Genomic DNA, 16757 nt, shown 5'->3' with positions numbered 1-16757 from the left:
GAGACAGTCGGATCTTGTCGTCCCAAGAGCCTGTCTTCTGATCCCACTGATCCTCCAAGCACTCCTGCAGTGGTCGCATCTGTAGACGTGCGTGCGGAGTGAGGAAGATACAGGAGGCCATCGATCCCAGTAGAGACGACACCTTCCTCACAGTCGTCGATGGAGCAGTCCTGAGGTCCTGAGCCTTCCGAAGGAGTGATAACCGTCTCTCCTCCGAAGGAGACACGCTTGCTGACCGCGTCTCTATGGAGGCCCCCAGGTACTGTATGCACTGTACCGGAGATGGGACCGATTTGGACATGTTGACGTGTAACCCCAGCTTGTTCAAGAGCTCGCACGTCCATCGGAAGTGTTCTTGCGCTTCCTCGAAGGATGACGCCTTGATCAGCCAATCGTCCAGATACGGGTAGACAAACACCTTGTTCCTCCGCAGGTGTGCCGCCACCACCGCCATGCACTTCGAAAAAGTCCTGGGAGCAGACTTTAGCCCGAATGGCAGTACTGTGTATTGATAGTGATTGGCGCCGACTTGGAATCGCAGGAACTTCCTGTGCTTCCGTGCTATGGGCACATGGAAGTACGCATCCTGTAGATCTATGGCACAGAGCCAGTGTCCACGTTGCAGCTGAGGGTAAATCTGGTGCAACGATAGCATGCGAAACTTCTCTCTGCGAATCCACTTGTTTGCTTGTCGCAAATCCAGAATGGGCCTGAACTCGTTCTTGTCCTTCTTGCGAACGAGGAATAACCGAGAGTACAGACCTCTTCCCCTTTGAGACAAAGGTACTTCTTCTACCGCCTGTTTTCTCAACAAGATGTCTGCCTCCGCCTGGAGCTCCCTCAGCTGGAAGCGAGAGCTGACCGGCGGAATCGCTGGAGGCGGGCTGATGAACCGAAGACTGTATCCATTGCAAACAATATTCAGCACCCACTTGTCCTGAGTAATTTTTCTCCACTCTGCCGGAAAAAATTGAATGCTTCCCCCCACTGGAGTGGGTAACGGTTGAGGGGGAAGTAACAGCTCAGGGCCGAGACCCGGCCGGGCCCTTGTTTGTGGTAGTAGCCTGCTGGCCACCTCTACCCCTCTGGCGCTTCTGGAAGGGCTTGCGGAACTGCTGCTGTTGTGGCTGCTGCTGTCCCGAGCCCTGCCCACGCCCTCGGCCCGACGACCCGAACCTCCTCTGGAACGGTCGTTTCTTTTTCTCGGCCTTCTCTAACCCGACGGCCGTCAGGGTTTCCGCCTCAGCCTTCATGCGGGCCATTTCATCGTCCGCATGCTTCCCGAACAGGGTTTCCCCCGAGAAGGGCAGGTTGGCCACTCTCTGCTGCGCCTCCGGCTTGAGGGACGTCAGGCGCAACCAGGAATGGCGCCGCTGGTGGACGCCATGACAGTAGGCGTGGGCGGCCAATAGCGATATATCCGCCGCTGCGCTGATCGTTTGGTTAGAAACCAGCATGCCTTCGCGCACCGTCTCCAAGAAGTCCTCCTTCTTGTCTCGTGGCAGGAGGTCCGCATATTGCTGCAGGGATTCCCACAGGGCCCAGTCGTAACGGCCCAACAACGCCCCTGCACTCGCCGCCTTCATCGTGGTGGCTGCGGTACCACACACCTTCCTGCCCGCAGAGTCCAGCCAGCGGCTTTCCTTGTCCGGTGGCACCGTGGAGGCCGGGGCGGTCGCATGTTGTTTTCTCGCCGCCGTCACGATAACCGAATCCGGCTTCGGGTCCCCTCTCAAGAAGGACGGATCCGACTCCTGGGCCCTATATTTCTTCATGAGCCTGGACGGAGCGGCCTTCGCTGTTGCGGGAGTGAGGAACAGTTCCAAGGCTGGTTCCACCAGTCCAGGCACGAGAGGCAGGAGGGGGCGAGACAAGTGTCTTTTATGAAGCGTCTCAAATATCACGGACGTCGTGGGTGTTGGAACCGTCACCGTGATATTCAGCTTCGCAGCCCCTCGCAACAGCACCTCCTGGAACGAGACCAAGTCGTCCACCGGCGACACCCTAGTCCCCGGGGAGTCCGACAGCGTCGGGGAAAGGTCCCTGTCCGAGGAGCGCGACCTGGACCTATACCTCCTGCGGCGTCGTCTAGAGTCTGACGAGGATCGCCCTCGGCTCCGCGATCGTCGCCTCCTGTGAGAGCGGGAGCGCGACCTCTTCGGCTTAGGCCTGTCCGCCGGTCTCGCTGGTCCAGGCGACCGTGGGCGTCGTGGCTTCGGGGTCCCCTGCGGCGGAGTCGGGTACCATGGAAGGGAAACCGACCTCGGGGGGACCGGCGGCGGTCCCGCAGGAGTGCTTGGCAGCAACAGAGGCTGGGGTGGCGGAGACAGAGTCCGCGGCCGCGGAGGAGGCGGTGGAGGAGGTGGAGACGGTGGTGGAGGAGGTGGCGGTGGTGGAGGAGGCGGTGGCAGAGGTGGGAGAGGAGGAGGCGACGGAGACCTCCGAGGCGGGGTATACACCACCGAGTACACCGATCCCGGCGACTCTCTCTTCCTCGACGTCGATCTTCTCCCCGACGTCGACCTGTGCCTCGACGGCGATCTTCTCGGCGTCGATCTCTTCCTCGGCGTCGACTTTTGTCTCGACGGCGATCTTCGCCTCGACGGCGACCTCCGCCTCGACGGCGACCTTCGCCTCGACGGCGACCTTCGCCTCGACGGCGACCTTCGCCTCGAAGGCGATCTCCGCCTCGACGGCGATCTTCGCCTCGACGGCGATCTTCGCCTCGACGGCGATCTCCTTCTCTTCATCGACGGCGAGCTGCGATCCCTCGACGCCGAACGCCGACGCCGGGTCTTCTCTCGACGTCGACCGCTGGACGCAGCCGAAGACGGCGTCGTCGCCGACGACGCCGATGTAGTCGACGGCGGCCTATTCAGGTCCCTCGACGGCGATCGTCGACGCCGCTTCTCCCCAGAGCCCTGGGGAGACGGCGAACAGACGGTGGTCATCCTCCTCGACGTCGCCGTCGACGCCCTCGACGTCGACGGGGAGCGGGAGCGCTTACTGGTCTTTCTGCCCCTGGGGAGCCCCCCAGAGGCCTCAGTATGGGCCAAATCAGCCCCTCCAGACCCACCTGGTGCCTTCAGTCTTCGCTCCTCCAGAGCTTGAAGCCTGCTCTTCATCCTGTCCCTCAGGGTCCTGGCTGAAAACGAGTGGCAGATGGTACAGCTTTCAGGCACGTGGGACTGGGGAAGGCAAGCTATGCACACCTCGTGTGGGTCAGTTTTAGCCTTCTTTCGACCACATTCCGGGCACTTGTCGAACAAGCCAGGCATGTTGACAGTACCAGCTACTAAACACAAGAAAAAGTGACAAAAATTGCCAAAATCTCAATGAAAACCTTGAAAAAGGGAGAGCTCAATGCTCCAGGGTCCTGCTAGCAGGAGCCGGAAAAAAGAACTGAAAGTAAATGGGACCTGCTGGGCATTCTGGGATACTGGGGAAAGTTCTGGAAAACTGGAAAGTTTTCTTAAAGGCACAGTATCCTGTTCCAAGCCACATAATGGCAGCCTATGGGGCTTGTCTGTCCACTCCTTCCTCTCTATCATTCCAGAGGCTTTTGCGGGTAGAGGCAGGGTTTTTTCCTATGTGGAGAAAAACTGGACAGGCAGTGCTGTTTGTGGATATTGGTGGAATTCTAGTTGAAGTACTGGACAGTGTAGCCTGTGGGTATAGGCTGCATTATCTGTCTTTAAATTAAATTCTCTCTTAAAGGTGTATGCAGGTCTGCATGATTTGTCACCTTTTAGAGATTATTTTTTATTGCTCCGGGGTCCGCGCACATGGGCGGGACTATTCACTAGATTATGACTATACACAGAGATCCCCTACTACAGAAGAACAAGTTACTTACCTTCGGTAACGCTTTTTCTGGTGGATACAGTATCTGCCTGTGGATTCCTCACTGACCCACCCGCCTCCCCGTTGTCCGTCCTTCTATACCAGTGACTTTATGTCTATAATTCTATTGATGGTGTTTCAGATGTGTTTACATCTGTCAAAGGCATTGGGTTATTTCTAGTGTTTTGATGTTTCTTTTCCACACTGTGTGTGTTGATATGCATATTGTGTACTGTGTATACTGTTTATGTACATATTGCTGTCAGTCCGTCCGTGTGCCTCGAAGGCACGGAAAAAAGGGGCGGAACTGACGTCATCACGCCGAGGAGGTCTTCTTATGGAGCCGGTGATGTCAGCGGAGTCGCGAGCGGAGCCGTGCCTCTGTGACGTCGTCTTCGACCTCATCGGCGTGGACTGCTACAAAAGTTTCCGAATGTTGCTGGCGCAGGGGATATTCACAAGGTGAGGAATCCACAGGCAGATACTGTATCCACCAGAAAAAGCGTTACCGAAGGTAAGTAACTTGTTCTTTTCAGTCCAAAAGTTAATTTGAGTCAACCCTGATGTTCCATAGTGTAAAAGGAAATAGGGAACTCCTCATAATAAACTGGTTGACACGTTTCAGCCCAGTTAAATCGGGCCTCCAAAGGAAACAAGAACTATTAGATTTCAGGATACCCACAAAAACATATATAATGGACGTAAATTGTACCTAGACGTCTTAGTTACATTTAGGAAAGATTGCAAATGAATTGCAAACTAGAATTTGTGCTTTGATACTTATACGATAAAACACACAGATTGGGTTTTGTGCAAGTAATAATAAACTTCATCAGTTGTGAGTAACTATTATTGTTGCACCTAGGAAGGGCTTTACCAATTAATCCCCATAGAGAACCCTTTATTCCCTGTGGTACTTTTTCTGAGACCATAAAGTTGGGATTAAAGCTCATTAACTCTCCGGGGACGTTTAGTGGTGTCGTCAAATCCTAGCTTATAGGAGGTGAGCCATATACATTATAACTCAATTATTACAAATACAAGAAATAAGCATGCTCTATGAAGAAATAATACTTTCATAGAGACCTTAAAATATAGTGTGGTGAAAAGGAGAATGAATGATTGTAGTCTCAAGAGATTTTTACTAAAATAGATTTAGGGTTAAGGCTTGGTGTAGGAAGCTGTCTCTTTATGTAGTGTGCTAAAAAGAAGTACACTGCAGAGTTCAGTGGATCCCCAATTGCCTTACAGAGGCTAAAGAAGATAAGAATGCCATCTTTTGTGGTAGTGTGGGCGAGCAGTTAGGCTTGTCAGAAGGTAGTGCTAAGCATTTGTTGTTCTCACAGAGGCAATAAATGGGTCACACACTCAAAGAATAAATCCGAGAACAAGCTAGAAAATAACACTTTTTAGATATTTTTAAAACCAAGAACTTTGTTCAAATGTAAGTACTTTTTCTGAAGTAAGTAAACAATTCAAACTTGTGCGCCTTCACACACAATGCAATCCAATGCGAGGAAAAGTCATGTATGCATTAAACGCAAGTACAGTCGGTTTTAGGGGTTCACCTTCTGGGGTTTGAGTTGTAGGAGGCCAAGGTCCAAAGTACTACCAGCATGTCTTTGGAAACTGCCTGGTTTCCGCTGGGAGCAAGGTGCTGGTGAGTTTGGTAGCTGGGGGCGATACAGAAAACAGGCTGTACACAGGACTTGTGGACAAGTCCAATTGCTCCCAAATGGGGCCATGAGTCTCAAGGGTTCTTGGAGCAAAGCGGCACAGCCGGGTCTTCGGTACCCCGGCTGGGCGGCGAGGATGCAGGGTCGTTAGGTTGGCTGGGCTGGGTGTGCAAAGAATCACCTTTCGGTTAGGGACAAACAGCTGGCAGGGGCTAAATCAGGACTACTGGGCCACTCATTAAGTGGTTCTCAGTGGTGCTGATGTCCCTCGACAGCTGCTCTGTCGTGGTGCAGTGAGAACCCAGACTGGTTTTTGGTGCAGGGCGTACGGTATCCCGAGTATTGGTGCTGCACCGCTTCGGTTGGGTCTGGTTTCTTCGCACTCGGTGGGGAGACAGATCTAACATTCCAGAGCACAAGTACCTCTTTCTGGTCATCTGCGGTGTCAGTCAGGCCAAGGAGTTGCAAGGTGGAGGACCGGAGTCTGCTTGTCGGTGCCTGTGGGCAGCAGGGGAGTAGCTCCTCTACTCCAAGGGCGACTGAGGCGATTGTTGAAGTGCTGGCAGGCTACCCAAGGCTTTGGTAGTTCCCCAGCTTGCAGGACAAGTCACTCTGTCGAAAGAGTTAGGAGCATGCAGGGTTTGGCGCCAAAGATCTCCGCTCTTCTGCAGCTCTCATTCTTCAACGTCCTTCGCTTGATCTATGGAATCTAAGTTCTTGGGTTCAGTGGTTCCTCCTAAATACTCAATTTAGGGGCATTAAGTAGAGTGACAGGTAGTAGCTGATGGGCTGCCTACCTTTAGGGTGTCTACACCCTAAAGTCGTATGGGTGTCCAGCCCATGTACTCGTTATGGCTACCCTGTGCACTTGGGATATCCAAGGTGTTGCTTAGAAACCACAGGGGCTTATCCACTTGCGCAGATATACCCACAGATGGGGTATAGTGCACCCTGCCTTAGGGCTGTAAGGCCTACTGTAGGGGTGACTTACCTATACCTCATAACACAACACATGTGTATCTGTAAAGCACACATTCATCACAAAGGGTATCTTGGCACTGAATAACAAAGGTTTATTGTTACCCAAACTCAATGGTACTCATTTTATCGACCTCTGAAGGATAAAAGGCTGAGTGGATCTGCAAGGATTTGAACCTGTGACCATGAGGTTGAACACAGGCTCCTACCGTGGACGCATTAGTCCACTAAGCCACCAGACCCGCTGGTGGTGCTTTGGTGGCATGACACACAGAAGTGTGTGCCATGTCGATTCTTTTTTTTTCTCTGCTTCCAGGCACGCAGGCTGCAATGGTAGTTTGCATGAGCTTGGTGAGAGGTCCCTTAGGGTGGCACAATTCATACTGCAGCCATTAGGGGCCCTCCTTAGGTCCAATACCCTAGGTACCAGAGGTACTATTTACTAGGGGCTTCTATGGAGCCTAAGAATGCCAATTGTGGAACAATGGTACCGTTTAGAGAAAGACCACTGATGCTGGGGACCTGGTTAGCAGGAAACCAGCACCCTTTCAGTCAAAGTTGCATCAGATACCAGGCAAAACGTGGGGGGTAACCATGTCAAAAGGGGCATTTCCCTACAACCTGTTTCTTGGATGATGCACCGGATCATGTTCCTTTGGCACAGTTTGCCTATATTATCCTATGGTGGTTTAGTGGCAATGTGGCATAAATGTAAACTGTAGCTCTTATACAACATCACAACAATAGTATACTTGTAGGTCCCAGAGTGATGTACCAGTCATATACGACACAATGGAAGATATACACCATAAGGTATGTTAAAGACACTCAATGGTATAAATAAGTTATTAATTTAACCAAGGAAAAGGGAAATCCTTCAATAAAGAAGCCTGTTGATATACAGGCTGTAATTCTCAGCAATAATCCTTTTGGAAGTCAAACGTAACTTTAACAGCCTATGAAAACTGCCTTTAAATTCTTTGTAATTTTTCCCAGTTCTGAGACTCCTATAATGCGTGACATACAAGGTGAAACATATACACAATGTGTGCACATTACCGTGTGTGATTAAGTATGATTAAGTATGGGGTAAAGTCTTGCTTTTAAGGAGTGAGCTTTGCGGTTTCCACTTTCTCGGTCTATCAATCCTTCCACTCATGCAGCCACACTTTGGATTTCTATGCTTGCATGATTTTAGGAGGGCTGGGCATAGAGCTAGATCATGTTTATATTTACTAATCTTAATGTTTATATGTAAAGCACAGACATTTTCACTTAGGAGCCTCTTGGCGCTAGTATAGCGCAACTAGTGGGTAAAAGCCTCACAAATCAACCTGATTTTAACATACAAAAGCAGTATTGTAAAGTCATTTTCTAAAGGAAACCAGGTATCAGTGAACTTTAGAGGAAAAAAGAAAGGTAAAGACTAAGGGCCTGATTACAATGCCGGTCAGGCTGACCATCCAACTGCCACAGCCGCAATCCGATTCTGACTGCTGAGGACAGGAAAGTTTACCCGCTGTATTACAATGCAACCGCTGTTACATCATCTATGGTGGTGGACATTCCCCCCGAATATGTTGCTGCAAGTGCATGCAAAATCACAGAAAACATGTGATATGTACACACATGCATAACATGTGGGGATAAGCCTAGTGCACCATGTACCCTATTGCTAGAGTGTGACGATCTGTGCACAGTCCAATCAATGGGGATACATGCCACCTATGGACTTACTTGCATCCCGGCACCCACAGGGTCGTAGTCTTTAGAGTTCAGCTGCTGTGGTGTAGGGGGACCTGGAGATAGGGATCCACACCGGAGACTATTGGGGAGAAGCGGATTTGGGTATGCACCCCAAATCCAGTTTCCAATGACTCGAGACAGACGGTCGGCCCACCACGTTCGAGTCATCGGAAACCCACATTGTAATCCCGATGGTGGTTGGAGATCCCTGTCCTGCCCTTATAGATGCTGTTTTTCTCCTACCACCATCTCGGTGGTCGGAGTCGTCAGTCTTTCAGCGATTGGTTGGAGTACAGGATGCATTCATCGTAACCCAGAGACCAGCATCGTAGTCAGGCCCTTAGAATCAAGGAGGTTTGAGATGAAGTGATGGTCTAATGGACATACAGAAGTCCAGAAACCATCTGCTGGCCCACAAAAAAAAACTGTGAATGGCCACTGAGTGGCTAGGGGATATGTGTCAAGTTTGAAAACTATGTACCAGCTGGTGTGGGCTGCCTCCCTTACAATCCAGAAAGAGTTAGAGTAGGAGAGTGTGGGGCTACCACCTACAACCTTGACCTCAGGAATCAGTGCAGGTGTAATCTAGAAGATCCACACATTGGCTGCAGACATGTAGTCCTTGAATCACAATGCTTTGGTACGTACATACTCACCGATAATGAGTAAGACCTCAGTGTTAACCCCATTCACAGAACTGAGAGCCAAAAGGATTGTCAAAGGGTGAAGAAAGACTAAACATAATAGAGGAGAGGTCATACCCCGTGAGTCTCGGCATGATAGGAAGGGGGGAGATGAAAATCGAGGCAACACACGATCTAAGGATTTGACAAGAAGGAACTCAACCAGTCCAGACTAGTACCTCTAGCACCATGATAGTCCAGGCTACTGCTCAAGATATTCTGGTTAATGGAAAATAAACAAGCATTGGCAAAGCCAATAGATCTCGTCTATGCAAGAGCGATTGGCTTTGCTAATGCGTTTTAGCCATTTTGTACACCAGCGTGGCTGCTGTTCAACATGGCTAAAAGATACTGACATTGACCAGAGGGGCGCGGTGTGGAGTAGAGTAGCGATGTGTGGAGTAGAGTAGAGTGGCGTAGAATGGAGTGGCGTAGAGTGGAATGTCGTGGAGTCGTGTAGAGTGGCATACAGTGGAGTGGCGTACAATGGAGTAGAGTATCGTAGACTGCAATGGAGTAGAGTGCCATAGAGTGCAGTATCATAGAGTGAGTGGCATAGTGTGTCATTGAGGGAAGTGTCAGAGTGAAGAGGCATAGCGTGCCTTAGAGTGGAGTGATGTATAGTGGAGTGGCGTAGACTAAAGTAGTGTTGTAGAGTGGGATATACTGGATTGTCGTAGAATGTCATAGCGTCATACAGTGATGTTAAGTGGTGTAGAATGAAGTAGAGTGGAGTAGTGTAGAGTTGACAGAGTGCAGTGCACTTTAGTAGAGTGCCGTAGAGTGAAGTAATGTGGAGTGGCGTAGAGTGGAGTAAAGTGTCAGAGTGTCATGGGGTGGAGTGTCATAGGGTGGAGTATCATAGAGCGGGGTGTCATAAACGGGAGTAGAGTGCTTTGGAGTAGGGTGTCATAGTGTGGAGTGGACTAAAGTGGTGTAGAATGGAGTAGCGTAGAGTTGAGTAGAGTGTTGTCTCGTAGGGTGGAGTTTTTTAGAGTGGAGTTGGCACAGAGTGGCGTAGGGTGTAGTAGTATGGTGAAGTGTGGAGTGGCATAGAGTGGAGTGATGTAGTGTGGATGGGCATAGAGTGGAGTAAAGTGTCAGAGCGGAGGGGCGTAGAGTGGCATAGAGTGGAGTAAAGTGGAGTGTCTTAAGGTGGAGTGACTTAGAGTGGCGTATGGTAGAGTGGAGTAGAGTGTTGCAGAGTGGAGTAGAGTGTTGCAGAGTTGAGTATCAGAGGTGAGTGTCGTAGTGTGGAGTGTCGTGGAGTATCAGAGTGCAGTGTGTATAGTACCATACAGTGGAGACGGGCAGAGTGGCACAGGGTTGACTGGCATAGAGTGGAGTAAAGAAGAATGAAGGGACAGAGTGGAGTAGAGCATCAGGGTGGAGGGCCATAAATAGTTGTAGAGTGCCTTGGAGTAGAATGTAGTGGTGTAGAATGGAGCATGCATGGTGTGGTAGTGCACTGCCATTACAGACAACACATTTTCAATTCAAATTACCCTTACATTTGCACACATACAGTTTTACTGATAAAACTATACAGCGCACAACGATAATGTGTGGAAATCGGCATCACCTAGTGTAGTGACTTGTGATTGTGTTAAAATATATTATTTACCACACTTCAGAATTACAAAAAAAGTGCTTCATTTGTGCTTTCCTAATTCTGACATATTCTGAAATATTTCTACAGTTTATTTACTGGCATGTAAATTCTGTTGGTGCTAGAAAAGGATAACCTCCTACAGCCTTTCCCATCCCCTGTACCCAGCAAGATTGTCACATAAATCCTCTCACTTAGCTGTCAGAGAAAGAAAATTAACCACCAACCTCCCTCAGAAGACAGAGCCTATGATTTGATCTCTGTGAATGTACACCAAATGTGACAAGATATATATATATATATATATATATATATATTCTTTTTTTTTTTATTAAAGGCTTCTTAATTGCTCTCTCATTTCTGAACTCCAGGATGGTTATTTTGGGGGTGCTTCAGCATCCCACATTCTCTCACTTCTAGCACCTATGACATGGGTGTGAAACGTTTAAATAATGCTATTAGTAATGAGCACTGACCAAAATAAACAAACTCGTAGAGAGAGCATCGCTCCTCAACAGCAGGCAAGACTGATGATCAAAGTGGCAAAGGTAAGTAGAATCAGTCAAGCAGAAGGACAGGAGGTAGGAAACCGCTTCCAAGAAATACAGCCCGTTGTGTGCATCAAGAGTTCCCAGAAAGCGAGCACGTGTGGAGCAATGCAAGGAGCCAGTCAGCTAGGTGGTAAACAGGCTATGCAGCACGGGAGGAACAAAGGCATCCTGGACAGCCTGAAACAAATTAAGCCAGCAAACAGAAAGCAAGCAAATGTGAGTTACAAAAAACAAAGCCAGTGGTAAGCAATGGGCGGAATGCATTTCCAGGGAAGCATTCAGAATGTCCCCAAGAAGTCTTTCAGACAGCTGCGATGTCTGGTAGGCTTCGACCTAAAAGGCAGACACACCGTACAGGGTAAGAGAGGACCACCGTCGTCACCTCTGAGATCTATAAAACCGAGATGGGAACAGATTACATATAACCCATAGAGCAGGACCTAGTCTGAAAGAGGTGAGTAAATCCGAGTTGGTAGTGCACAACAACAAATTCATCATTACACAGTGCTAACAGGCAGATGCTGCTCCACGTGGAGACACCTTCAGCTTGGTTTGCTCAAATGCAATTATCGGGCTGCGTCCCTCTACGGCTGCCCCAGTCCTCTCATTAGAAGTCACAGCAGCCCCTTTGTCTGACCGCAACACATTGTTTCTCAAAGCACAAGCTCCTATTTACCAGGTTTCTTTCAGTCAAGAAGCTTCACACAGCAGCTGACCTAAACCTTTCAAAGATTTTTTTTTCAAAAAGGGTGGTCCACACAAATGTGGTGGCTTCCAAATGCACAAACGATCGGCTCCATTTGAGGACACCTACCTCTGAAGTGAAATGCCAAAAGGGACACGTTCGCGACACTTTCAGATGGGGTCAACCACCGCATAGCAGGATAATAGGCGACATCCACTCCCTCTTTAGCTTTTAACAAAAAAAAAATGCTGTGCGCCGTAATCTAGTTATTGTAGCTGAAAGGTCACCTGCCAAGGGACGGCTGGATTTTCCTTTGTTGATTCCCTGTCATGTTTTCACACTGTTTCTCCTTCGCGCACACCTCACCGCCCTTTTCCTCTAATGGGGAAGAGTCAAATCTGACAGATCTGCCTCTGGAAACAGCAAGACAAAGACACAGAAGATGAATAAATACCCAGGAAACTGTCCCCAATCTTTTGAGGCTTATCCAAGCCCCCTCGTTACATGTTTTCACTAAAATGGATGGGGGGGGGGGGCATGCCACTTTTTCTGGAGTCGCCACCTCAGTCACAGAGCTGCTCTTGTGAGCAGCCTTTGTGTCCCCTTGAAGACTCACATGGTCCGGTCCATCGTATCTCCTGCAAACTGGTGAGTTCCACAGGGTCAACAAGTGTGTGTAGGATCAGATGCATGCAAAGTGGCAGCAGGAACAGACCATCAAGCTTACCAAGACCCCCTTTTGTCAGCCTTCTTTAGCAGTGAAAACCTCCCCACTAACTTTCACAGCCAGGATTCTTCATCCTGAGCGTCCTGAAACTATCAAGACGTTTTGTAATAGGTTCTTGTGGCTGCTTTTAAAGCGCTGAATGCAACTTTTTTGTAGCCTTAAAGTGTTGAAAGGTGGATAGGGAAGGAGGGGTTAGGCAAGAGGGAATAAGCCAAGGGGAGGGTCTTGTGACTAGAAAGAGCAGAGCCAAAATAGTCCTACTACACGGACTGGCGGATTGGTAGTGCAGTGTGGGTAGACAGAGTTAGCCATCTGGTTAGGCATTCAGAAGGTAGGATCAGAATAGGTAAGCCGGTGGCTAGAGAGGAGTGGGAGAAACTGGGAAATGGGGCTAAGTGAAAGCGGGTTGTGTATATTCGAATGTCAGGTGAGAGAATTTGAGCTTCTCAGAGCATCACAAATGAACAGTCGTTTCCTAGAGGGATCCTTGGCCTGTAGACTTTCATCCATTCACAGTGCTACCCGTGTCCAGATACATTTACACACTTCCGAGCAGTGGTCACACATCAGCCGGTAACCTCCCCATTCAGTCCCACCTACCTCACAGACATTCCGAATCCTGCCTGGCTCTCTAGGCACATTCACATTTCTGTACACCTTCCTGATGTAGTCATAGACATAAATACCCACCCCCTAGATACGTTTTCAGTCCAGCTAATTTGTTAAGCACATTCACCGACGGGCTCATCGCCTTGATGCATTTCCCAGCCCTGTATACCCGATGGATGTATTCATAGTCCAGTTCACCTTACGGACATAGTCCAGTCCCACCGCCCTGTGCACTTTCACAGTCCCACTCCTCTTCTGAACACTCTCATTATTTGGCTTCCTTAGGAGAACTCAAGCTTTTATTTGTTCTGCTATCCTCATCCCAGGGATCGTAGACAGATCAGGGCAGCTGCGCTAAGTTTAAGAAATTAAAAACAGAGCTTTTCCACTTTATCACGCTGTGTAGACACACGATATTGGGAGATATATCACCAGAGTGTCTACTGGGATTCGACATACTAAGCATACTAAGTTTCTAAAACTAGCCCCGCTGTACACCATTCTGCCCAAAAGGGTGAGAAGATGGTTCAGACTCCACACTGTCCACTCCTGAGCCCCTCTGGAAAGTAACTGACAAAAGATAAGATTATGGTGGGGATTCTCGGTCTTAGCGTCCAAATACAGCTCCTGTCAGGTGCGCAGTCCTAGAACATTTGAAGACACCAACCCACTTCCCCTCCTATGCACAATTCAAAGCATCAAACAACCTGCACCTACATGAGGCCAATGCATTAAGAGTGGAAGTGGGGTGTTGGTGGGATCTGCTGTCTATGGTTAAGACCGTATTACATATTTACTTTGCAATCTATTAAAGTGTCATCCCAACCATGTCATCTGGCATGTAGAGCCTAACTGTACAGTGTCATCATGGTGTTATTCTAAATCCTCATTGCTGTAGAGTCTGAATAGTTATGCTAAGTAAAGCAGCCCTATCCTCCCCAAAACACACACAGCCAATATACAAGCTAATTTTAGAAGTGATTCAGCTCCTTAAACAAATTCCCATTTATCAGGACATGATAACATACTTGTACTTCTCCCCTCCTTCTAGGAATCCTTTGTCTGGAAGATGTACCAGGAGAGATGTTGGGATTTTTTCCCAGCCGGCGACTGCTTCCGCAAGCAATATGAGGATCTGCTAGGATAAGCGGTCTGCTGTGGCCAGAAAAAAATTGATTTGTGGAGCAGAAGCAGCATTTCCAGTATGATGAGACTCCTGTTACATTTGTGTCGGAAAACAAGATCTATTTAAAGAAAACTCACATCCAAACGTCAAAAAAGGACTTTAATGTAAAGGAAAAACAACAATCAATTTTGTACTGAAAATTTATGGCTGTACCCAAAAACAGAAGGTTTGATCTTCAATGTACCCTCTGCGAAACGTCCATGGTTTGGGCTATAGGGCCATGGATTGTATTGCCGATTTCCGACCTCAGCATTTCACGTACACGAGGCAGTCTACAGTGAAAATAAGGGCTAACTGACTGAGCCTCTAATGCACAACTACTGAACACTCGGAAGCACTTGAGTGTCGGGGGACAACGCCTCAGTTACGATTCGCGATCCATACCCAAGGGTATATCTTAATGAATGTAAACAGATGCATCCTGAAAAAGCCTTAGATGGTTACGAAAAAAACTGTTGAAACTAGCGAATGGTTTCTAAACACTATCAATCGTGGAGAAATCAATAAGTGCCTTACATGTCGGGAGACGTAGCTATGCAATATTTTCTTTGTTAGTATTTTAGATGAAAATTTCAAACTAGTTTAAGTTGTGCTGCTTGTCTCTTCTTCCCATCTGACCCCTCCCCCTTCCTTCCCGCCCTGTTGTATGAAACGAGACCGGCTTCAAAGGTCGCCAACATGGCCGCCATCAGTAGTAACAGTTTTGTTGGGTACTGTTACAGAAGGGCACCATGGTTGGCTGGAGGTCTCCCAAAGGAATCAATGCCAAAATGAAGCACTGCTTTCTGTCCATTGGGAAGTGCTGTAGTGAAGCTGCTACCTTTATGCATTTTTCTTCAGAGACAATAAAGTGCCCACTGCAATAAACCGAATTAGAAACTGTGGAAGCTTTCATTTTTCTTGGGCTTTTAATTCTACTTATTATAACTGATTTTCCTTTCACAACAATACTGACAACGCTATTATCCTTCATAAGATGAGTAGGTCTGTGTTTCAGGTAATACACAGTACTCACTTGGTGCCAATGAGAATGGGTTTATACTGAGTGAGGTCGCTTATGTACTTGTGATTTTACTGTTCCTTTCCTCATGATACTGTGAGTTAATGTTGGAAACCATATATAGCACACACTGAATTTACTAATGCTATTTATAAAATAGGTATTTTTATTACCTACCCCAGTGGTAAGATCAAAGGCAATCTGGATGTGTTTGTGCTTATCCACACCGGTCTGAAGTGGGTGTTCAACCCACTTAGCTATCTTACTGACTAAGCCGGTTTCATTTCACAATCCATCCATTTTTGCAATCCCTTAAAACCTATAGCCGCCTGCTTGGCATCTGTTTCTAAAGACTACCCCCATGCGTAATTCCTGCGTGTGGCCAGAGTTACTGACCTACATGTGTATTTTGAGACTTTATCACCTGAATCGTAGGCAGTAGTACCGGTTCTGCTGTGAGATCCAGCTACAAAGCTAAGGCTTCGTCTGGGCCTATCCGCAGCCTCCCGAACACTGGGTAGAAGCACACCCTACAAACCAAACAACATATACAACTGCTTATGATCACATGAAGTCGACAAAGGTGAACAGTGCATGATTCACAAAGCCAAAGGGAGAAAAAGTCGAAAAATTTATCTTGTGGGATTAAATCTACATTTGGAGCAAATGTAGGCCTTTACATACATGTACAAAGAATCCCCCAAGTATTCCTGGAAAGTATCAATGGTGCACTTTTCCATCAGCACGCATGCAGAATTACCAGGTAGAAAATTCTGCATAGGGAAATGTGACAACTGTACATTAGTGTTAACACCCTTTTTTCTTTTGCTTCACAGGGGAATTCTTTGAAATAAATTCCCTCTCCACCATTCTCGTTCTAAAAATGAACTTACTCCTGAACTTGTAAATTAGCATGAGTCTCTAGAGTGAAAAACTACCAGTAAAGAGTATGTCGACATCTGTAAACGTACAAGACTGAGGGTCTTCACCAATTTTTGCAAGTAGGGTCTCCTAGATACACCAATGAACTCACTCTTAACATTGTATTTGCAACTGCAGAAATTCATCAAATAATTTGGCCTTTCAATTTTTCGCACACTTTAATTTGAATCTAGGTGCCAGAAAAAAAGCTTATGTGGGTTCAAGTCATTTACAAACCACCTTATAATAATGGCATCACATTTTTAAAGTATTGCGTTTCAAGCCAGGGGTGGCTCCTCCGTTATGGTGGAGGAGTGTCGCCCCACGCTGAAAGGCAGCAGATGAAAAATAAAATGATAATAAAACGCTTTTATTATCATTTTATTTTTCACTGACTCAGCCGAGTCTTAGGCAGGGTGGAGCCATCCAATGTCAGCAGCGGCCAGGGAGGAGGAGTGGTGGGCACTGTAAGTGTACATGTTGGTTTGGCCGACAATCTTAAGACGGCAAAACCGACATGCGCGCTTACATGTCTCCAACCCG

General features: G+C 47.9%; 1 protein-coding gene across 4 annotated transcripts in view; it reads left to right on the top strand.

Annotated features, from left to right (window-relative positions):
* RYR3 (ryanodine receptor 3) overlaps window positions 1-15165 on the top strand; it is a 2047168-nt gene extending 2032003 nt beyond the window's left edge. For all 4 annotated transcript variants that reach the window (XM_085627314.1, XM_085627313.1, XM_085627312.1 and 1 more), the window contains one exon: window positions 14159-15165. In XM_085627314.1, the coding sequence (XP_085483440.1) occupies window positions 14159-14254 (96 nt within the window). In that variant the 3' untranslated portion in view covers window positions 14255-15165. The remainder of the gene's footprint in view (window positions 1-14158) is intronic.
* Window positions 15166-16757: the final 1592 nt, after the last annotated feature.

Source organism: Triturus cristatus, chromosome 9, assembly GCF_964204655.1.
Source record: "Triturus cristatus chromosome 9, aTriCri1.1, whole genome shotgun sequence".
In the NCBI taxonomy this organism is placed as follows: domain Eukaryota; kingdom Metazoa; phylum Chordata; class Amphibia; order Caudata; family Salamandridae; genus Triturus; species Triturus cristatus.
The sequence above is the reverse complement of the archived record's forward strand: the minus strand, read 5'-3'. Positions and strand labels throughout refer to the sequence as shown.